The 24631-nt window shown below is 33.7% G+C and overlaps 1 protein-coding gene across 1 annotated transcript in view; it reads left to right on the plus strand.

The window, feature by feature from the left end:
* Positions 1–9825, plus strand: part of URI1 (URI1 prefoldin like chaperone) — a 65345-nt gene extending 55520 nt beyond the window's left edge. Inside the window, exons 7-11 of the mRNA XM_029207569.1 lie at positions 1269–1443; positions 2755–3088; positions 4860–5002; positions 5787–6036; positions 9011–9825. Of these exons, the coding sequence (XP_029063402.1) occupies positions 1269–1443; positions 2755–3088; positions 4860–5002; positions 5787–6036; positions 9011–9193 (1085 nt within the window). The 3' untranslated portion in view covers positions 9194–9825. The remainder of the gene's footprint in view (positions 1–1268; positions 1444–2754; positions 3089–4859; positions 5003–5786; positions 6037–9010) is intronic.
* The last annotated feature ends 14806 nt before the right edge of the window (positions 9826–24631 follow it).

Here is a 24631-nt window from a genome sequence, read left to right on the forward strand (position 1 = left end):
ATTGGGTGTGTGTTTGGGTTTACTTCTATAAAGGCAGTGGTTTTCTAGTGTGCTGTAAAGTGTTATAGTAGTGAAAATTTTTAGAGTATTACAGAAATGGTTTATAATTTGCTACTATAGAAAACTTTTAACATTTATTTTGATTATTAAAGTTCATATTTTAGTAATTAACTCTGAAGAGAACTTGTTAGTTGACATAGAGGTGATTTTAGAAGCTATATTCTAGCCATACTATATACTGGCATGGCATGACAAGTTATAGCTTGTGGCTTTGGAAGGTGAAATAAAGGAGACAGATATTAAAGTTAAAGAGCTGAAAGACAAGTTATGATTTTTGTTTGTGGTGACCATTGAAAGATTTATGTATTTTATAAGTCTGAAACAAAACTTGTTAATACTGTTTTATCAATAATAGTTACAGAGAATAGGCTATGAAATGTAATTTTGATATTTTCAGATTTAGAAAACAGTTCTGTAAATTTGAATGTATGATGGAGGTCATCTGTTAGTACCATATCTCGTAACAGCATTGTAGACTCTCCCGTTGCCGTCTTTAAAGCTTTAATTTGCTTTATAAAAAAAATTATTTTTTTCAAGTGAAAAGCTGATAGGTTTGAGTTCAGATTTTATCCATCTCCTGCCTCACATGAGGATTATAAATAAGATAAAGCAATTTAAAAAGTAGAAATATTCATATATAAAATTATAGTAGAATTTTTCAAGGATTAGGCTCCATAGATTTCTCCTAGGGTATTCCTGTCTGGCAGTGCCTTAGAGTTGAAAGTATCCTGTGACAAGGCTTTTATGTGTTACTTTAGTAACTAAATTCCCTTGAGTAAGGATGGAAGATGGGTATTACTTGTGTTGAATTTTACATTATAGCTAGAGTGCATTGTGACCATTTCTGCTTATGCATTTTTGAAGCTTTCAAGCAGCTCTTCACAGTCTTTAATATGCTTGTGAATCCTCTGGGGCTCTTGTTAAAATACAAATTCTGATTCAGCAGGTCTGGGGAGGCCCTGAGAGTCTATACTTCTGAAATGTTCTCCAGGGATGCCAGTACTGCTGGTCCTTGGACTACACTCTTAAGTAGCAAGATTCTAAGGAGACATACATCCTTGGAGGTCTACTGTTGGGCTTAAAAATCATGCCCCCCTCTTTCTCAACAACCCCTCACCACAAGAGAAAATCTTATTAAGTCTAAGTTTGCGCCTTTTAAAAGTTGGCTTTTAATAAACAGCCTTTTTTTTTTTTTTTTTTTTAAATAGCAAAACACCGAATTGCTCATAAACCTCACTCCAAACCAAAAACTTCAGGTATTTTTGAAGCAGAATTCTCAAATGATCTAAAATCCAAGGATCTGCTTGCTGATAAGGAGCTGTGGGATCGACTTGAAGAATTAGAGAGACAAGAAGAATTGCTGGGTGAAATTGATATTGATAGGTACCTAATGACAAAGTTCCTTACACACATTTCCTTATAAAATATGTGCTGATTGAAGAAAATACAGAAAAGCATGCTATACTAAAATATCAATAACCCTACCACCCTAAAATAAATATTCTCTAGAATATTTTCTTTTAAGGCCATGTGTTCATGCACATGCCAGTGCATGTGTGTGTACAGAAATACACAAAATCAATATTCCTATTTTTTATTATAAGGTTTCAGCCCTATTTTGTATAATAAAGTAAGATATACCAGATACTTCACTTTAAATAATTATGGATGCTTTATATATTATATTTTAAATGAGTTGTTTTTATACTGTAGTCAAGATAATGCTGTATGTTTGAATGACTTGTTAAAAAAAAATGTGCATTCAGTTTAAGTTTGTTGCTGTAAAATATTTATCCTTGCTTTCCTTTGCAAACTTTTCTGCTTATTGAGCAGGTAATTTGTAATCTGGTCAAGTAGTTATAGACATGAAAAACTTTACCAAATTGCCATTTGAAATACATATTAGCACTCACTCAGAATTATCAGAGTGCTCAATGAAAACTGTTACTATAGAAGTTCCTATATTATTTTGCTTAAATGATATGCAGAATTAGTTACTGTGAAAAATAAGACATGAAGCACAAAGGATATTTTTTTCACTATGATATTTCACCTATACTTAGGTCTTTTTGATTAACTGATACTGTTTAATTTTTGTAAATCAGTTTTTAATCTTATGATTTTCTTGGTCACGATTCTTTTTCTACTTTTGCGTGATGTTATTTCAGTTTGTTGCATTTTGGGTTTTGTTATTTTTATAAGGTCCTCAAATCCTTTGTAGAATGAAGCAAGCATGAGAAGTATATGTGTATAAATCATGCACATATGTAGAAATCTTTTATTTTTTAAAATTACAATAATACAGGCTTATAAAATATTTTGATTATAGAAAGAAAGAAATATGTTATAGTTCTGTGGTTGTAGTTTCTGGTCTTTAAATAAAGATAACATATTCTCTGTGATTTCTTACAAATTTATGATTGTATTTGTATGGTATTTTATTGTATATGGCCAATATCCTCCTTGCAAAGATTAAAAAAAATCTACTGTATTCTACTTTTGTTTGAATAACTACAACATATAGAATTAGCATAGAAACTTATTAATTCATTTCAAAACATTTTATTAGCCTAGAAATCTAGTTTAAAAATACCTTATGCAAAACCTTAGTTTTTACCCTTTGAACTTAAGTGCAAATTAGAATATGTAAAATTCTAGTGTGTTTGTTTGATCTTGTTAATTTTCTTTTTCTAGTAAGCCTGATACTTTGATTGCAAATGGAGAAGATACGTCCTCTGAAGAGGAAAAGGAAGATCAGAACATAAATGTGAATATGATGAATCAAGTAATGGACTCTCTCACTCCCAGCAATTGTTATCAGAATGTTACAAATTCAGAACTGTTCAATGGTCAAGTGAATAGTCAGTGGAACTGTTCAATTAATGGTTCAAATTCTTATCACAATAATGAAGATGAAGAAGAAGATGATGATGATGGTGGTGATAATGAAAATGACCATGATACCTTAGGGGCTGAAGATAATTCTATACCAACAATATATTTTTCTCATACTGTCGAACCTAAGAGGGTTTGTATACTTTTAACTTTACTAATTTTTCATATAATTTGAATATTAGAGATTATCTGCGATATTCTTTAAAAGAGCAATATTAACAGGGATTAATATTGTTGATAGTGCCAAACAAAGCCATCTTTTGCCCCTTGCTCTGACCAATTTATCTAAAAAGAAAAAGGAAAATAAAAGTCTAGATAGTTAGCTGGTATTGGTCCATTGTTCTCTGAAGCCACAATAGAATTTGAAATTTGGGGGTCTGGAAGGAGATCAGTTTGAGTGACAACTACTGTAACTCCACCTGTCCTTCATTCAGAAAGCTTTCTTAAGAATTCTAGAGTTAATTTGGGCATTTTGGTGTATTTAAGATGAAAGTGACTTACATTAGTTAAATTTTTAATTATATCAGGTTGTTTCTATGTGGGCATAAAATGAATAGGAGCATCATGAGCAAAAAGGAAAGATTTAGAAGGAAGTAAAAATTAGTTCCATTTCTCACAAATTAAATATAGACATCTCTGGGTGGTAATCATGATTTTAGAATTTTGATATTTTAGAGCTGGAGGTTACTACAGAGAGGTCTTCTAATACAGGTTTTTAAGTTTTCTTAGTATCAAAAGACTTTTTGTTCCCTCCTTACTTATTGTAGAATACCCAGTTTTAAAATCCCAGATCAAAGCAGGTTGGATCTCACTGAAGGAAGGACCTTAAACTCATTCCCTTGCTCTCTTGGCCTCATAATACTGCTTTAAGGAGCTACTGGGAATTTCATCTTTCTAATTTGTCTTTCTCAAGGAAACTTAGGGCCTAGAAGACCATAGAGCTAGTTAGTAATAAAACAGGGACTCCTTTTTCTCAGTTTGGTGCTTTTTTGTTGTTTTTTTTTTACCACAACAGGGTACCCTTGCAGGGTTTGCCTGTATCAGAGGTAAGGGTCTGTGGTAGCAGTCTTAAATGCCTGAGATTATTATTTAATCAAACGTGTTTAAGACATATTTGCTATTTCTTAGGTCAAGATTTCCCCGCTCTAATGTGAAGTGAAATACTTATATGGTGTTTTAAAATATATATTCTAATACTTCAAACTAAAAGGAGCATCTTGGAATTCTTTGGAAAAAATTGACCTATTAGCCAGGAAAAAAGTTTGTTTTGTGATTCTCTTTTCAGGCTTTAAATTAGTTTTCATTTAGATAAAACAGGAAGAATAAATAATATTTGCAGGAATGTTATGGGGAATAGCAGCCATTAATATGGAAAGATGGTGTAAATGCCGAGTAGGGATAGAAGAATAATGTATTAATCCTGAGCAGGGTTGATTTTTATTTTCTGGTCCTTAAATTTTTAAAAATTAGAGGTATTTTAAAAATTCTAAATAGTTAAGCATTATCCAATATTGTTTTTATGACTTAAGTTTTATATTTTTACTGAATATTTGTTTTGGTTAATTGTGCTGTTTGTTTTGAAATGCATGATTTAAGCCAAAAACTTATATCAAAGTAATAGGTGATGTGAAAGCTTATAATAATCTGGCATTTAGTTTGTATGTATTTTGCTTTCTGTATGATAATAAAGTCACTGATGACTAGAATTGGTCACTTAAGGTATAATTTAATACTGTAGAAGTATGATAAGGACTTGTTAGCTTTAGCTGATAATACACATCATGTGTGTCAAAAAATGTAAACTGCCTCTATTACTATTATTTCTTTAATTGTAGAGTTTATTGGTTTTAGTTTTGGCCTTGATTTCTCAAAAGGATCATAGTTTTTTGCTGTGAAATTTTTAGGTACGAATAAATACTGGAAAAAATACCACTTTAAAATTCAGTGAAAAGAAAGAAGAAGCCAAACGTAAGCGAAAGAACAGCTCTGGCAGTGGTCATTCTCCCCAAGAGCTGCCTATGATCAGGACTCCTGCTGACATTTACAGGTGAGTGGTATTCACAGATAGCAGAACAGCCTGCTCTTCCCTTCTCATTTTTTGCAACTGAGTGTATACAGGAAAAGGTTGCTTGTAACACAGAAGGCTCTCACTGAAAAGTGAGGTATTCTGATAGAGTTAGCTTAGTGTTTTAAAGGCTCTCACAGGAGCTGCTGAGCCCCCACCACAGCTTCTCAGTTCAAAGCAATTGGAATGTTGCTTGGTTTTTTGCTTTTGCCCCTCTTTGCCAGTGCTTTTAAAACATTCCCAATCTAGTAAAAAAATGTTGTATGTTAACTTTAGAATGAAAGTTTGTGTTTCTAGTGTGCTGGGGCAGCACTTTTCCTATCACAGCTATGACAGTGCTTGGCATGTGCTTTACCTTTCCACAGAGTCGAAGTTAAGTATGCTATTCCAATTTTTTGTTGTATTGTTGAGAAAGCTGTCATTTGAAAATACCTACTGTTTTCGTAACGCTTATTTGTAAAATAGTGAAAATTGCTAAGTGACTTCTGAGCAGGTCGAAAATATATGTAGAATTTTGGCAAATCACGCTGTTGTCACCCAGAACATGCGTATAAATAAACGGCTGTATTTTATTAGGCCAAACAATAATAAAAGTAATGTAAATATGTCATTCGAGGCTACAAAACTATTGTGATGGTGAAAATTTTGGATATAAGTTTGAATAAAAAATTTCAGATTGATTTCTAGAAAAGATTTTTAAAAATCCTTGTAAATTTATCCTCAGTTTTATGACTTAACTAAAGAGTATATTTTTTTGATACTACAGAGTCTTTGTTGATATCGTGAATGGAGAATATGTCCCTCGTAAGTCCATCCTGAAGTCTCGCAGTAGAGAGAACAGTGTTTGCAGTGACACCAGTGAAAGCAGTGCTGCTGACTTTGATGATAGACGGGGGGTCTTGAGGAGCATTAGCTGTGAAGAGGCCACTTGTAGTGATGCTAATGAGAGCATTTTGGACGAGGAACAACAAGAAAATCATCAAAAGAAACTTTTTCCTTTATCAGTAACACCTGAGGTATGTATCTTTAACTCTTTATTTTATATAGTATCTTTGACCAATTTTTGTGAGTTAAAAAGGTGGTGGTAGCTCCATTTCAAAGGGGTATGCAATTCATTTTCCCCATTTTGGAGTTGAAAAGATTTTTTAAAAATTGTAGCTGCTGTATCTTCCAGGTATGGTCTGGAAATCGTTAATCTTATTGTTCTTAAATTATTTTATATAATTATTTATTGAAGTTAATCGACAGAGTAATGGCATTGTTTATCTTGTAGCTTCTTTAGTTCATACATATATTTAGTCTCAAAAGTCATAGATCATAATTAATTAATTCTAGGCTTGTACTTTTTTTTTTTTTTTTTTTTTTGGTACGCAGGCCTCTCCCGTTGCGGAGCACAGGCTCCGGACGCGCAGGCTCAGCGGCCATGGCTCACAGGCCCAGCCGCTCTGCGTCATGTGGGATCTTCCCAGACCGGGGCACGAACCCGTGTCCCCTGCATCGGCAGGCGGACTCTCAACCACTGCGCCACCAGGGAAGCCCAGTACTTTTTTGATAATTAATAATTTATAAAAAATTAATAGTCACTAGCAAGCACAATATAGGTCTTATAATAAAGTAGTTCAGAATGAAAGTATTACCACTCTTGAAGTTCTATTTCTGTGAAATAGGAATTTTAAAGTATCTTAATTAGCATATGTATTTCATTTTTGGCTAGAATTTTTTTTTTTTTTTCGCTGCACCACACAGCCTGTGGAATCTTAGTTACCCAACCAGGGTTCGAACCCGTGCCCCATGCAGTGGAAGCATGGAGTCATAACCACTGGACTGCCAGGGAAGTCCCATGTCTAGAAAATTATTTAGCAGCTTATTTTAAATAAATTCCACTAGATCAGACTTATAGTCATTTTATGCTAGTTCAAGTAGCAGATTGTACTTTTCTCTTTTAAATGCTTTGGTTGAGTTAAAGAAAAAATATATACATGACAGATAATTATGTATAGTCTTTCTATGTTTTGGCTCGTGCCAGTGAAATTTTTAACTCTTTGGAATTGTGGAACCATTTTACAATCTAGTGAGAGCTGGAGATCCTCTCCTCAGAAAAATGAGTGCACACACATATACTCTTACCCACCATGTTGCACATAGTTTTGTGTGTGGGGAAAGGAGGGGTATTGGGAGATACCAAAATGGAATTGTTATGGTTTCCATTATACCCAGACTTGATATTTTTTTACTCATGTTTGGTGGGTATTTTAGATTTTTAATTTAAGAAGTATTTAGGAAGACTGGGGAACTCATACCATATCAAACTGACATACCCATTTGAGTATAAGTCAAATACATATAAAAATATATATCTTTATAAATGAATAAACATATGTAGAACTTCTGTTGCTTTTGCTAAATAGTCCCTAAGTGGTACTGATTGTACTAAATGGTAACTGGGGATGGAGGGGTCATTGGTAATTAGGAGCAGTATGTATGATTAGAATATTCTCCTTCCCTTCTCCCAATATAATGATTTCAGTTGACCTGGAGAGTATCTTAACTTATTTAATAGTCTTCCCTACTGTTAGAAAAACAGGTGGTAGACTTTTGCTGTTTTTAAGTATGTAAAAATTAGGTTTTTGTAAGGACTTAATATTATTGTTGTGTAGCTAGAGCTCAAGTCTGGAACTTATTTTCATTTCATCGTATTTAATAGCTTTGCATTTTGTATTGAACTGTTAGAGTTAGCACCTAGATGCTATAAATTTTTTAAAATCAAAATAAATAGTTCATGGGATTATGGCAAGTACTTTGAAAGATATCTTTTTTGATATCTTTAAATGTTAAAATATTCTCTTTTTCAAAAGCATTTTTAGTATAATAAGAAGGCTCTGTGCTCATTGTGATAAAATAGAGTTTTTAGAAAAGTAAACTGTGAATTTCTTTTAAGAGTTGGACTCCACCCAAGGTCTCAAAGTACTGTGGGAGGGTCAGGGCATTTTTGGTTTTTGTTTCTTTGGTGGGGCAAGTTGGTGGAGGTTGGCTTTTTAAACTATTCAAGTGATACATTGTCATTTTGTACACTTGGTAGACAAAGTCAAGCTAAATATACTTGAAGGTTTACATGTCAAATTTTAATTTGTACGTAAAGAGTCTTTAGAAGATGAAAGTGAGGGGGTTTCAAATACTAGAAATCTTGGGGGAAAAATTATAACTTCTTGATTTTGATAGATCTGTACATAAAAAGACATAGCAAGACATATCTTTGGTTTTATTTCCATCAATTTGTATACATTACATACGTACATTACATACAGTTGACCAAAATTAAGTCCAGCAAACATCTGGTTGAAATTAAAGAATCATTTTTTGTGGTGCCTTGATTTCTCTCATTGAATTAATTGTATGAAAATTTGAGACTGATACTTATTTCCACTAGCACCAGCACTTTCAATTTTCAGTTTCCACTGATCTCAAATAAAAATGAGGCAAGATGCAATAAAATACTCAAATAACTGCATGAATGAACACCACCCAAGAGATGTCACTGCTGCTGAAACTAAGCTCTTGGCTCACAGGCAGCATGGCCGCCATAGGATAGCTCATTCATCAGCTGATGTTTGACACCCTAATAGAATTCTTAATTTTAATACATTATTTTTCACAGCATGGTCTGGATATAAATGGAATGTATGAAAGTTGAGGACCTTTTATTTACCCATTTTTAAAAAATCCCATGTGAACATGTTTTTTACATTTTTGTTTTCTTGCATGTGTACTATTAAAAATTCTACTTATATTTGGTGGTGTAATTAAGATATATTTTAATGGTACTTGATTTCTATGGGCAATTTGTATTTTGATGTTATAGTTCTGTCTATCAAAAAAATCTTATGAATTTACTTTTAATGAAAAGAAATGTCTAATTGGCAAGTACAGGATAAAGATTTTGTGGACACCTTATTTGCATTTTATTATCATAATCTCACTTTTGTCTTCCAGGCTTTTTCTGGAACTGTAATAGAAAAAGAATTTTTGTCACCTTCCTTAACACCACACCCAGCCATGGCTCATCCTGTGCTACCCACCATTCCAGAACGAAAAGAAGTTCTGTCAGAAGTATCAGAAGGAACTACAAAGAGGGTTTCAAAGTTCAAAGCTGCCAGATTGCAGCAGAAAAACTAGGGCCTGCCTAGCAAATGGGAGTTTACATCCTAAAACCTAGTTTTGCAATTGTTTAGAATAAATATAGCAAAATATGTTACATGTAATTTGAAATAAGCCATCCTGAGTTAATTTGACAGCAAGTTCTCTTACTGTTATCAGTGGTGTTAAAAAGAAATCAAAGTAAATATTTAAATACTTTAATATTCAGCTTGTTTCGTTAATTCTCTGAATACTGTCAGCACTCTTGTTTAAGTTTGCCTTATGAAGTAGTGGCAGCATTTTGAATTATTTTTCAAAGAATACTGTTCATATGCATTGTTTTTGTGTTTTGAACTAAATACTGGCAGTTTTGTACCAGCTGTGATATTGTGCATACCATATGGACCATTTTAAAGAAACTTTTAAAATTTCAAGTAGATTCAACAATTATATTACTTGCTTTAGCATTTTAAAGGCACTTTAAAAAAATCTACTTCTTGTAGGTTTTGCAGCTAGGTGGCTATTTAAAAAATCTCTCCCTCTTTGACTGTCATTCTGTAATCTCTAAGACAGAAAGCTGCATGTACCCAAGGGAAAGTTTCTTTGATTGGAATAATGGTATTTTGTAAATTTTTTTTAAGTAAAAATTTTATGAAACTTGGTCTCTAAAATGTTGTGAACTTTATGATTCAGAATCAAATATAGAAATGTCTTTGATTCATATATATGTTACATGCACCACACAATGGATCCTTGAATTCTTATAATTCCATAGGCAGTTCTTCCCTAGTGTGTGCAGTTTTAACTGGCATTATATTTTGGAAGAGAAGGAAAGGTTGTCTAGAGATGATAAAAATAAATAAGTAAATAGATAAATAAATAAAATTTTAAAATAAATTGTATGTTTTAATCTCCCAGACATTTTCGTTCTTTATGGTTACTTTCCTAGTAGTAAATGATTGAAAAACATATTTACTTTTGGTAGAACTCCTTAAAATAAAGAGAAATTTATTCTAACATTGAAAATTACACTGCAAGTGTTAATCATTAGCTTGATGCATGCTAAAATGTAGCTTTTAAAAAGCATTCTGCATTAGTACTAAAATAAGCCATCAAGGCCAGTCCACCCTCCTCTGTTCATGGCTAAATATTTAAAGGTTATTTATAGCTTCTTTAATGAATTCTTGTTTAAACAAAGTGAAATTATGTCCTAGAAAAGTAGAACCTATCTGTAACTAGAACAGCACAACTGTAAAAGTTTTATGAATATGTATTTTAATAATAAGGGGGTGAGCCTGAATCCCCACAAGTTAATGGATAATTCAGATCAGAACAGAGGACTGATTTTAAAAGATTGCCTAAAAATGTAGAAGATTTGTTCTTTAGCAAATTTTGATCAACTGTGCATGTATTTTTAGTTAAAAACTTTTTCTCTCAGCCAATCCCCCACAAAAAAGAAAACAACCAAGAGTACAATCACATACACACAAAGGAGCCCCCAACTCCAACTGCTTGTCAAGTGAGCCTTTCTGTGTTAGATTTTCCCCCAGAAACAAACTTCACTGTGGGATTATTCTGGTGTTCTTTACAGACATATAATTTCAAGAGTATTGTCATTAAATAATTTCTCATGTTCTTCAACTTCATCTTGAGCCTGTTGTTGTTTATGTAGTTTATGTTTCTTCTTGCAAATACCATCTTGTTCCCTCATGGAACAAGATGGTAGTAGGAACAAAGAAGTATTAGATTTTCTGCTGAAGACCAAATGAAGTAGTGTTGCCCCAGCTTCAGTCTTAAAACAAAGTTTCAAATTGTAACTTAACCTTATAGCTTTATTTTTCATATTAAATTCAATATTCAGTATGATAAAATGAAGTTGGTCTTAAGTGTTCTCTTATAAATTGTAAACAGAACAGACTGAATTTCTTTTAACTTTTAATTTTGAACTAATTTTAGACCTACAGAAAAATTGCAAAAAACAGAGTTCCCATATATCCCCTCATCCAGCTTCTCCTAAAATTATAACATCTTGTATGAACATAACACAATTATTAAAACCAGGAAATTCACTTTGGTGCAATGCTATTAACTAATCTATAGATCTTATTTGAATTTCACCAACTTTCTACTCGGCGTTCTTTTCTGTTCCAAGATCCTATATAGGATCCCACTTTGCATTTATTTGTTATTGCTCCTTAGTCTTCTCCAATCACTGGCAGTTCTTCAGTTTTTCCTTATCTTTCATGACTTTGGTATTTTTGAAGAGTACTGGTCAGGTATTTTGTATGATGTTCCTCAATTTGGGTTTGTCCAGTACACTCACATGATTAGAATGAGGTTTTGCATTTTTGGCAAGACTACCACAGACATAGATAATATCAAGAGGTTCAGATCAGAGATGCGTTCTAGTGAGTCATTTCAGGAGGTCCTTAATTTCACGACCTGCATCACTTTAACCTTGATCACTTGGTTAAGGGGATGTCTGCCAGGTTTCTCCACTGTAAAGTTACTGTCTTTTTCTTTGTAGTTAATTAAATATCTTGGAGGAGATACTTTGCAATTTACAGATTTCTTTTTCTCATCAAGCCCGCTAATTTTTGCATTCATTTGTGGATCTTGTCTGCAACAGTTATTACTGTGGTATTTGCCTAATAGTGATTTTCTGTTTTGCCCTTTCTTTCTATATTTATTTCTTAGACTCTTTTGTAATGAAAATCTGTGTCATTACCCTCCCGCCACCCCTGCCCCCTGTTTATTAATTTGTATCTGTATGGACTTGGATATTCTGTGGGTCAAAATCCAATTATCATTATTTTGTTTATTCAAATTGTTCTACCTTTGACCTTTAGGAACTCCTTTGAGTTGGCTCTTGAATTCTTCCAACAAGTCTTCGTCTTTTTTGAACACTTTCTTTCTGACACCATAAAATGTTATAGGCGTATCTTATATTTTTCCCGCTCCAGGCTTGGAACCAGTAACCACTTCTCCAAGGAGCCCTTGATCCTTTAAATGGAGAATGGTGTTTAAAAACCAACATCTTCTCATGTAGGTGTGTGTATTGCCATTTTGGTGTCATTGCTTCTAGGCCCTTTTAGTAGGTAGGGCTAGGAAATTATGTATACTAACTGATGCACATATCTATGTATATTTGCTTATGTACATTAAAAAATGGAAGTGTACACTGATACTTCTGATTCTAATCTAACACCACAGGATTCGTTTCAGTTTTTCCTTATTTATGACATCTTTCTTCAATATGGTTACTTTATGGTTACAGTATGGTTGTATTGTGAGAAATACAGTGAGAAACGTGGCTCTTATTGTATACAATGTATTTACTTATTTTTAAAATATCTAGTGCAGTTGACCCTTGAGCAGCTCTGAGGTTGGGGCACTGACTCTCCTCACAGTTGAAAGTTGGCATATAACTTTACAGCTGTCCCTCTGTATCCATGATTCTGTATCCGTGCATCATATAGTACTGTAGTACGTATCTAGTAAAAAAAAAACCCACATATAAGTGGACAGGCACATTTCACACCCATGTTGTTCAAAGGTCAGCTGTTGACACACAGAAGTAGTTTTAGAGTGCTAATCCTAACCCCCTGGAGAGACACGTTTATTAAGTATATTGCACTATTTATGTTCAGTTCTTTTTTTCCTTCAGCTTTATCAATCGAAAGTTCTTTTTCTTTCCCACTCCATTGTGATTGTTATTCATTTATAATAGAGTTAGGTTCATTTGTTAGTGTTTGTGCTCCATTGGATTCTTTCCACATTGTGGCTGGGTTTAATGGTTTATTTGGGGTGTGTGTGAAGGGTATATGAAACATTAATGTGGTTCTAAGAGTCACAGCTATGTAAAAAGATAAACACTCCTCCCTCATTCCTGCTGCCCATTCTCATTTCTGTCGTCTTTCTGTCACTTCCTCATCTACCCATTGTTAGTAACCAATCTATTTTCTGGTTTAACTTTTTGTATTTCTTTTGCACAAATAGATACACATATATTTTCTCTTTTTTCTTTCTTACATGAAGGATAACATGTAACTTCTCCCTTCCACTTTAATGTGTTTAATAGTATGCCCTGGTAATCACGCTATGCCTGTTTACAGAGAGCTTCCCCTTTTTTTTTAACAGAGGTATACCACGTTTTTTATTTAGATGTAACAGTTTCATCCAGCCACTTTGCTGTGTATGGACATTTAGGTTTCTGAGTAATTTTGCAATTACAAATGATGCAATGAGTAGCTTTGATGTGTATGTATTTTTGTGTCATTGGAAGCATCTTCCGGGTAGATTCCTAGAAGTAGGATTAATGGGCTATCTTTACTGTATGATTTCTTTTATACATGATAAAGTCTGTTTTTAACAGTATTTGTTTTCTTATCAAGGATGTGGTTTTAACACATTTGCTTGCATATCTACATTTTATTGATGATTCTTTGATAATAACTTTGGGACACTATAGTGTCCTAAATGGACTTAAAGTGTTTATAGTGATTATACTCATTTTGCTATATTTTTATTTGGGGGGGGGGAAATGGGTCATGCAAGTGATTTATAAGAGTTTTCCATAAATTGGAATAATTTCCAATTTTATAAAATACAGATACCTCATTCTATTAGATTTATTTTTCTCCTCCATAAGAAATAGCTTTTCAAGGATGCTAATCTTATTCTGTGTATCCTTTTGGTGAGTGGCATATAGGCTCTCGATTAAATGCCTGTTAAGTGAATTGCTCAACTACAATAAATATTTATGGTTTTATGTTTAATCCATTGGTCGATATTGTTCAGTTTTTACATTTTAAAATGCTTTTTCAGTTATTTAAATTTCATTTTAAAGGAACATCATTTAGGATATGAAGTTTTTGCAGTTCCGTTAATAACAATGAATCATAAAGAATCAATATTTTTGATCACTTGCTTTGTGTCAAGCATTTTCTATATACTTTATGTGGATTATTTCATTTAATAAAGCAATCCAGCGAGGTAGGCACTATTTTTCAATCCCTTTCCCCCATTTTAGAGATAAGGAAACTCAGATTAAGCAATGTTTTAAGCTACACAACTATTAAATGGTGGAATTGGGGTTAAAAACCCAGGCAGCCTTGCTCCAGAATCATCAGTCTTCACACTTTTTTTTTTTTTTTAAATGTTTAAATTGCCCTCGAAACAGGAGCACATAAACTAGTAAGGAAATGTGTGATCTGTATATCTGTATAGTCTTGCTTATTCGCAATGAGGTCACCTTTTAAAAAGTATGAGTTAGAAAACTGCTTTGTTTCTTAAACTTTACACATTAAGAGAATTCTTAATTTTGACTTGGTGGAATGGAGGTGAAGTTTCGATGATTTGGCCATGTGCATAAAAGGAATGTGCAGATGGAGATTAGTAAAAGTAGAAATAGTGTAACAGTATTTCATTGAAAAACTCATTTTTATGTAAACTTAGACATCATTATATATAATACACAGATATGTAATACACTGTTCTGTTCTATAATAGTATAGAATAGTATGTTCATAATACAGAGGCCTCATAGTGACTCTCTTTACCCCTAGTGACAGTGTCGGGGTTTTTTTGCCTTGAAGTATTTTGTATAAAAATATAGCTAGTTCGGGCTTCCCTGGTGGCGCAGTGGTTGAGAGTCCGCCTGCCGATGCAGGTGACAAGGGTTCGTGCCCCAGTCCGGGAAGATCCCACATGCCGTGGAGCAGCTGGGCCCGTGAGCCATGGCCGCTGAGCCTGCGCGTCCGGAGCCTGTGCTCCGCAACGGGAGAGGCCACAACAGTGAGAGGCCCGCGTACCGCAAAACAAAACAAAACAAAAAATGTGCACTTTTATTATAGCTACCCTCTTTCCAGACAGTGTTGTGATCACTTTAGTGTTTGTTGCACTTTGGTTCCAGTTTTTTTGAACAGTTTTACTGAGGAATAGTTTGTATGCCATAACATCCTTTTGGTTTTCTTTTTTTTAAAGTATAGTTGATGTATAATATTATATAAGCTACAGGTGTACAAGATAGTGATTCACAATTTTTAAAGGTTATCCTACACTTGTAGTTATTCTAAAACATTGGTATATTCCCTTTTGTACAATATATCCTTGTAGCTTTTTTTATACATAATGGTTTGTACCTCTTAATCTGCTACCCTTGTATTGCTCCTCCCCCCTTTCTTCTCCCCACTGGTAACCACTAATTTGTTCTCAATATCCGTTGAGTCTGCTGCTTTTTTATATTTACTAGTTTGTTGTGTTTTTAAGATTCCACATGTAAGTGGTATCATTACAGTATTTATCTTTCTCTGTCTGATTTATTTCACATAGCACAATACCCTTGAAGTCCATCCATGTTGTTGCAAATGGCAAAATTACATTCTTTTTTATGGCTTAATAGTATTCCTTTGCATGTATGTGTGTATATACATACACACACACCACATCTTTACCCATTCACCTGTTGATGGACACTTAAGTTGCTTCCATATCTTGGCAATTGTACATAATGCTGCTATGAACATTGGGGTGCATGTATTTTTCAAGTTAGTGTTTTTGTTTTTTTCAGATATATTCCGAGGAGTGAAACTGCTGAGTCATATGGTAGTTCTATTTTTAGTTTTTTGAGAAACCTTCATACTGTTTTCCACAGTGGCTGCACTAATGTACATCCCACCAACAGTGTGGGAAGGTTTCCTTTTCTCCACATCTTCACCATTGTTTGTTATTTGTGTTCTTTTTGATGATAGCCATTCTGACAGATGTGAGGTGATATCTCGTGGTTTTAATTTGCGTTTCCCTGATGATTAGTGATGTTGAACATCTTTTCATGTGCCTGCATAACATCCTTTTTTAAGTGTGCAATTTGATGGGTTTTAGAAGATTTCAAGTTGTGCCACTAACTCACTAAACCCAGTTTTAGAACATTTCCATCATGCTAAAAAGATCCCTTTTTTCCCATTTATAGTCAGTTCCCATTAATATCCCCAGCCTCAGGTAACCGCTAATTTGCTTTCTCTGTACAGATTTACCTTTTTTGGACAGTTAATTTAAATGGAATCATGCATATATAGTCTTTAGCATCTATCTTTCAATTAGCGTTAAGGTTTTTGAGCTACATCCATGTTTTATTATGCAACAATAGATTGTTCTTTCTTTTTACTGCATAGTATTCTGTTGTATGGATATACCACATTTATTTATTCATTCATAGTTGATGAACTCTTGGATTGTTCATTTCTCTGGCTGTTGTGAATAACGGTGCTATGAACATTCATATGCAAGTTTTTGTGTGGACATGTTTTTATTTCTTTTGAGTAGATACCTGTGAGTGGAATTGCTGGGTCAGATGGTGAATTTAAGCTTAACTTATTTGAGAGATGACAGTTAAATCTTTTGCTTAATTTTTAATTGGGTTCTTATTGAGTTGTAAGAGTTCTTTGCATTTTCTAAATATAAGTCCTTTATTGGATACATGATTTACAAATATTTTCTCTAAGTCTGTGACTTTTTGATTTTTTAATGGTATCTTTTAAAGCATAGAAGTCTTTGGTTTAGATGAAGTCCAGTTTATTTTTGGATAATTTTTTTCTTTTAAAGATTGTACTTTTTAGCATCTAAGAATTCTTTGCCTAACCCCAAATCACAAGAATTTTTCTCCTATGTTTTCTTATAGAAGTTTTATAGTTTTAGCTCTTAGAATTAGGGCTATGATCCATTTTGAGTTAATTTTTATGTATGGTGTGAGGCAAGGGTCTAAATTCAATTAGATACCCAATTGTCCCAGAACCATTTGTTGAAAAGACTGTCCTTTTTTACAATGAATTTTTTTTGACACCCTTTTTGAAAATCAGTTGATTATGAAGTTGTTCTTTGTATATTCTCCATTGTGTTTTATATATTTGTTTATCCTTATATCAGTACCAAATGGTCTTGATTTACTGTGGCTTTGTGGTAAGCTGTTAAGTTCTCCAACTTTTACTCTCTTTTTAAAATGTTTTTGGCTGTTTGGGACTCTTTGCATTTCCATGTTAACTTTAGGTTCATCTTATCTACTACTGTGTAAATGTTACTGGGATTTTTTTAGGGATTTATTGAATCTATAGATGAGTTTGTGGGAAAATTACCATGCTAATATTGAGTCTTTTAATCCAGGAATATGGAATGTTTCTTCACTTATTTGGATCCTCATTAATTCTCTCAGGAATGTTTTGTAGTTTTCAGATTACAAGTCTTAAACATCTTTTGTTAAATTTATTCCTAAGCATTTCATTATTTTTGATGCTATTGTAAAGAGAACTGTTTCCTTAATGTCATTTTTAAATTGTTCACTGCTAGTATATAGAAATACAATTGACTTTTGTATGTTGTCTTTGTATCCTGAAACCTTCCTGAACTCAATTATTAGTTTTTGTCACGTGTGCGTTGGTGTTTCTTAGGATTTGCTACACACAGGATCATGTTATCTGTGAATGAAGAGAGTTTTACTCCTTTCTTTTCAGTCTGTATTCTTTTTCTTAACTGCTTACACTAGGTTGAATCTCTAGTACAGTATTGAATAGAAGTGGTAAGAATGGACATCCTTGTGTTGTTTCTGATTGGGGAGAAGATATTCAGTTTTACACCATTAAGTGTGATAGGTGTTGCGTAGATACATTTTATTAGGTTGAGGAAGTTTTCTTTTATTCTTGGGTTTGTTGGAGTTTTCTATCATGAATGGGGCTGGATTTTGTCAAATGTTTATTTCTGCATCTATTGAGATAATTGTGTGATTTTGTTCTTTATTAATGCAGTGTGTTACATTAGCTGATTTTCTGATGTTAAGCCAACCCTGCATTCCTGGGCTAAATCTCACTTTATATAATCCTTTTGTTGTATATTGTATAATCCTGTGTTGTATATAATCCTTTTTATATGTTATTGAATTTGGTTTGCTGCTAATGTTATGGCAGATATTCATGAGGGATATTGGTCTGTAGTCCTCTGTTCTTGTATAATGTCTTTGTCTGGCTTTTGTATCAGGATAATATTGTTCTCATAGAATGAGATGGGAAGTGTTTTTCCTCCTCTAAATAAGATTGTGAAGGATTTGTATTATTTCTTCTTCAAATGTTCGATAGAATTTGCCAGTGAAACCATCCAGCCTGGGCTTTTCTTTGTGGGAAGATTTGTAATTACTACTCAGTTTCTTGTGATGTCTGTTTAGATTTTCTATTTCTTCTTGAGCCCATTTTGGTAACTGACTTTGTAAGAATTTGTCCATTTCATGTAAGTTGTCTCATTTTTTGGCATAATGTTGCTCATAGCATTCCCTTATAACCCATTTAATTTCTGTAGGGTTGGTAATGATGTCTCCCCTTTCATTTCTGACTTGGCTAATTTGTGTCTTCTTATTGTTTTGGTCAGTCTAGCTAAAGACCTGTTAATTTTGTTGATCTTTTCAAGGAAACATTTTTTTTTATTTCATTGATTTTTCTCTGCTTTTCTTGTTTACTATTTTATTGATTTTTGATTCCAGTCTTTATTCTTTCCATCCTTCTCCTTGCTTTAGGCTTAGTTTGGTCTTCCTTTTCTGTTTTTTTAAGGTATTAACTTAAGGTATTGATTTGAGATCATTCTCTTCTAATATAGGCATTTAAAGATATAAATTAACCTCTCAGTACTCTTTTAGATGTATCCAGTGACTTTTGATCTGTGATGTTTTCATTTTCCTTTATTTCAAAACATTGAGACATTTCTCAAGATGTCTGGTTTGAGCCATGATTTATTTAGATATATATTGTTTAATTTTCAAATACTTGAGTGTTTTCCAAGTTTCTATCTATTATTGATTCCACTTTAATTTTGTTGTGTCTGGAGAATACTTAGTATGTCTTTAGTCTTTTAAAATTCATTAAGACTTTTTTTATGGATAACATATGTTCTCTCCTGTGTGTTATTGAAACGTCTGTATTCTCTTGTTGGATGGAGTATTCTATACATGCCAGCTTCATTGATATTGCTGTCTTTTGTATCCTTGCTGATTTTCTGTCTACTTGTTTTACTCATTATTGAGAGTGGGGTATTGAGGACTCAAACAATTGTTGAGTTGTCATATCTCTCATTTTTGGTAGTTTTTGCTCCATGTACTTTTTCTGGGCTCTGTTGTTAGGTGTGTATATATTTGTCATTGTTATATCTTCCTGATTAATTGATACTGTTATTATTACAAGATGCCCTCTTTTTCTCTAGTAACATTTTTATCTTAAAGTCTATGGCTGTTTTGTTTGATACTATTATGACTACTCCAGCTCTTATGACTGCATTTACGTAGTGTTCCTTTTAGTTTCAACCTGTTTGTATCTTTGAATTTAACAATTGTGTATTATAGATATCATATAGTTGAACCTTGTTTTTAAAATGTCCATTCTGACAGTCTACATACTGATTGGAGTGTTTATTAATTCATATAATTATAGATATGGTTCATTTACCTCTGCCATATTGCTGTTTTTTATGTCTCATGTCTTTTTTGTTCCTCTGTTTTTCATTGGATTGCCTTCTTGGTGTCAAATAAATATATTTTAGTACAACCTTTTAATTCCTTTGATTTTTTTTTTAAACTATTTCTTAGTGGTTGCTCTAGTTGTTGCTCTAGTGGTTACAGTGTGCATGTTAACATCACAATCTATTGGATTTGAATCTGGAGTTGAAAAGTACAGTAACTTAAGTGAAGAACCAGTGAACTCAAAGACGAATCAATAGAAATTATACAATCTGAAGAACAGTCTCCTTATGGGACTCCCATTATTCGTGTGTTGATATGATTGGCTATGGTTATACCCCATAGGTCTCTCATACTTAATTCAGTTTTCTTCTTTCTCTTTCTGTTTTTCAGATTGTATAATTTTTGTCTTTGAGTTCACTGATTATTCTTTTAGCCAGTTTTCAAATCTGCTGTTGAATCCCTCTGATGAATTTTTCATTTTAAGTATTGTACTTTTTAACTCCAGAATTTCCATTTGGACATATTTATAATGGCTGCTTTAAACCCTTTGCTAAATCCAACTTTTGGACCCCTACATAAATAGTTTCTATTTACTGCCTTTTTTTCAAGTGTATGGGCCACACTTTCCTGTTTAAAACTGGACATTTCAAGTAGTACATTGTTAACAACTCTGGATTCTGATCCTCCTGCTTGGGGTGGTTGTTGGGTTTTGTTTGTTTGTTTCTGTCACTTGCCTGGAATAGTTATGTGGAATCTGTTTCTTCCATAGTGTATAGCCTCTGATGTCTCTCTCTCTATATATATTTTTTAATTCTGTTTTTATTTTTAAGCCTGTCCTCTTATGGACTGCCCTTGGATCATTACATCTTAGTGGCCAGCTGCTGATTGGTCAGAGGTTATACTGAAACATCTTGGGCCAATAAGACCCCTATCGTTTGTCAGTGCACCTGTGTGTGGTTTAGAGGACACATTCAAGATTCATGCAATTTACAGATCTTTCCAAGTTTTTATTTTTGCTTCATTCAGGCTTTCTGTGTTTCTTCCATGTGTGCTTGTATGTGTATGCATGCACATGTGTGTAGGTAGCTAAGGTGTCTCATCAGCATGTACACAGATAACCTAACATGCCCACGATCTTTAAAACTGTGAGTGTATCAAGGCTCATGGTTATCTCCTTAGATCCTCCTGTGGAATTTCCAGTCAGTCTTCTGGTCTCTTTTGGTTGGCCTAACTGGTTTGCAACCTCAGGTCAGCTGTGATGTGGGCCTTTCCCTTTTTTTTTGGCAAAGCTCCTGGGCATTGAGGTTTTCCATGTTGCTACAAATATAATCAGCTCCCTTCTGCATAAATGCCTCTGGTTTTCATAAGTTGTCCCACCTTGTTAGAACTGTTGCTCCAGAGGAGGTGGGGTGAAAGAGGGTGGGTAAAATGTTACACTGCTGTCATTCTTACCCAAGTTTCAGTGGTTTTCTTGAATACGAACTTCTCAACTTGTTTTATGCCTTTGGTCAATTTTCAGAGTACTGAAATAATTGTTTTTGACAATGTTGTCCAATTTTATCTTTTCTTTTTGGGAAACATATTAGCAAAGGTCTTCACTTTGCCATTCCTCTCAATTATGTGTTAAACAATTTTTTAAAAACATGTAAAATTCTTTAATGTCTACTCATGAATTTCCCATTTCTAGTGCTCTTCGTTACTTTTTGTATGTTTGGGTCTCCATCTGATTTTATTTCCCTCCAGTCTGTAGAACTTCCTTTAGCAATTATTTTAGCACTGGTGTGATAGACCAAGTTCTGTCAATTTTTGTCTGAAAAAGTGTTACTTGGCCTTCACTTTTGAAAGATATTTTTGCTGGGTATAGAATCCTATGTATATTGGGTTTTTTTCCTTTAGCACTTTGAAGATGTTTTCATTTTATGGTGTTGTCTTATTGTTGTTCTTCCAAATGTGATGTATCTTTTTCCTCTGGTAATTTAATTATGATGTGCATAAGTGTGATTTTCTTCATGTTTAGTCTCGTTGGGTTTTGTTGAACATCTTGGATCTGTGGATTTAGGGTTTTCATCAAATTTGGAAATATTTTGGCCATTATTTCTTTAAATATTGCTTGGTCCCTAACCCTCTCTCCTCCTTTTGGAACAAACACCAATTACACTTATAATACACAACTTTTATTGTGCCATAAGGTCACTGAGGCTCTCTTCATCTTTGTTCAATCCATTTTCTCTCTGTGTTTCATGTTAGGTAGTTTTTATTGATATGTTTTTAAATTAAGTTCACTGATTTTTTTTTTCTGCAACGTCTTATTTGCTTTTGATCATATCCAGTAAGTTTTTTGTTTCAGATATTGTCTTTTTTTACACTAGAATTTCCATTTGGTTCTTTTATTATATATAAAAATCTTTCATTTCCCTCTCCATTATGTTAATAATTTCCTTTAAATCATTAAGCATATTTGCAATAGCTGTTGTAAAGTTCTTGTCTGCTAATTCTACCATAACTCCTACAGCATGTTTGTAGTTCTACTGACTTATTTTCCTTCTGATTAAGGGTCACAATTTGCTACTTATTCTCATGTTTAGTAATTTTTTATTTGATGCCAGAAATTATTAATCTTTTTATTTTGAAATAAATCTAGATTTATAGACAAGTTTCAAAGATAATTGAGCAGGTTCTCATACATCCCTCACCCATTTTCAGTTTCCCCTAATGCTAACATGTTATATTACCAAGGTATGTTTGTCAAAACTAAGAAATTAGCACAATGCAATACTATTAACTGAACTACAGACTTTATTTGAATTTCACCAGTTCTCCCATCAGTGTCATTTTTTTTTTCCCAGGATACATTCTAGGATACTACATTGCATTTAGTGGTCATGTCTTCTAGCCTCATCCTATCTGTGACAATTTCTCAGTTTCTTGATTTTCGTGACCTTGATACTTTGAGAGAGAAAGCCACAGTGATGATAGGATGCACCTCGTTTGTTTCTCCCTGTTCCTAGTGCCTAAGAATACTTGTGTCATGTATTTGTGCAGTTTTTTCCGCCGTTTCTGGTAGAAGGGCAAGTTCTGTACCAGTTTACTCCTTCAAGACTAGAATCAGAAGTCATTGGCAGGACCTCTTTATGTTATGTTCCTTGACTGGAATTTCTCAGTTAATCTCATTGCTTGCAGCTCCTCAGAACTCTCCCCTTGCAAGCACTAGCTTATGGTTACACATTCCCAGGGGACACCCCACCCCAACCCACCCCACCTAGAACTCCGGCAGATAGAAACAAGTTTTCTTGCTGTTTTATTTTGATGGTGGGAAAATGCATCTTGGTTTGTCCTTTCACTCTGGCTTAGCTCTTCATGGCCAGTCTCAGTTCTAACACTCCTTCATTGATCCCAAAGACTTGCCTCCTATTTCCTGAGCTTTCAAAATATAACCTCTGGGTTAGTTCCCAGGACAGCTCCAGCCTGATGCTAATGGTTTTAACTTTCTGTTAACTTTTTTGCATACTAGGTTCTATATCTCAGAAGATATTTATCATATTTTATAGCATTTCTAGAGATTTTATAGCAGGAAGGCTGTCAGAGTATATTGTCTATAGTATTTCTGAGCATTTTCTCTGTGTAAAGTGCTGTTCTATGCCCTAAAAAGGGCCATATATTGGCTTCATGGACTAATGTGGTTTACCTTATTTGGGAAGGCAGGTCAAGTGTGTGAATCAAAGGAGAACACCAGAAGTGCTATAAGAGATGTGCATTGGGGGTTCAAACAGAGCCATCTGTCCTCTTTGGGGTAAGAGAATTGGCAACTACTTCATGTTAGAGGAAGTACTTTAGGTAGGGTAGAAATCAATAGATGTACAGGATGGAAAGAATCCTGGTATTCTTGTTGGGGGTAGAGCTAGTAAAATTAAAGCCTACACAGGGTTTTATTTATGCTATATTCAAGTTATAAGAGCCCTGAGTCTATTAATTAGTAAACATGTATTTTTGGAAACTATTTTTTGGGGATCCAAGATTTTTTTGCCAATGCACATTTGGGGTTTTGGAAGCTAAATTGAAGGTAAGAGTGGGATGTCAGTGATGATTGGGTGATGAATTCTGTTTGCAAGTGGGGAATGATATAATCTGGTGAAAATTGTAGTGAAGACAAAATTTTTGTGCATTAGAGCAGGCTTTGATATTCTAAGATATATAAAGCAGTGTTTAGGCTAGATCCACCTGTGGTCACAAAGGCTAAAAGAGTAAGTTTAATTTTCTAAAGTTACTGAAAAGCTTTCAAGGGGCACTTGTTAGGAGATAATTGAGGTGTAACTAAGGAACAGCACTCAAACCCTCTTCAGAAGAGTGAAGTTTGCAAATGCTTGTCAGAACTTAAATGTGTTTTAGGATGTAGGTCTGGTGTCTTCATACTTAAGACTTGTGTGTCGCCGTTGCATATTCCAATGTGATCTCTAGTGGGTCTTTTAATAAGAGACTAACTCTCAATGGCTATGTCAGTGTTAGAACTATGCAAGAATCTCTGAAGAATTAAGAAAATTTTTTTGAAATTTGTTGATTTCTGAAAAGCAAAGAGATAAGTAGTAATAATTATACCTAGAATTGATTAAAGGGAAGAAAACACAAAAAGCAAATCTATTGATTTTAAAACTGTAAAATACTTTTGAAAAATTACTTTTTAAGTTACAATATAATCAACTAATTAGGGTGTGGGATGGGAAATTCCATGATATTTAATATCAGATGTATTAGGGAACATTCCCTCATGACAGTGAATCCCAGGAACACTGAAGGATTTGAGAGTTCCAAGGGTTGAGCCTGAACCACACCATGGAAAGGCTGAGTGTTTCACTATTATTATTCTTCACACCCTACACCTTTGTGATTTTTCACCTAGCCTCAGCAAACTTTGGGGCTATTTGTCCCCTTTGGGGCTATTTGGAAAACCACTGACCAGAGAGAATTTGTGACTCACGGAGCCTGAATGTATG

This window comes from Monodon monoceros, unplaced genomic scaffold, assembly GCF_005190385.1.
Source record: "Monodon monoceros isolate NGI ecotype Baffin Bay Population unplaced genomic scaffold, NGI_Narwhal_1 Super_Scaffold_10, whole genome shotgun sequence".
Taxonomy (NCBI): Eukaryota; Metazoa; Chordata; class Mammalia; order Artiodactyla; family Monodontidae; genus Monodon; species Monodon monoceros.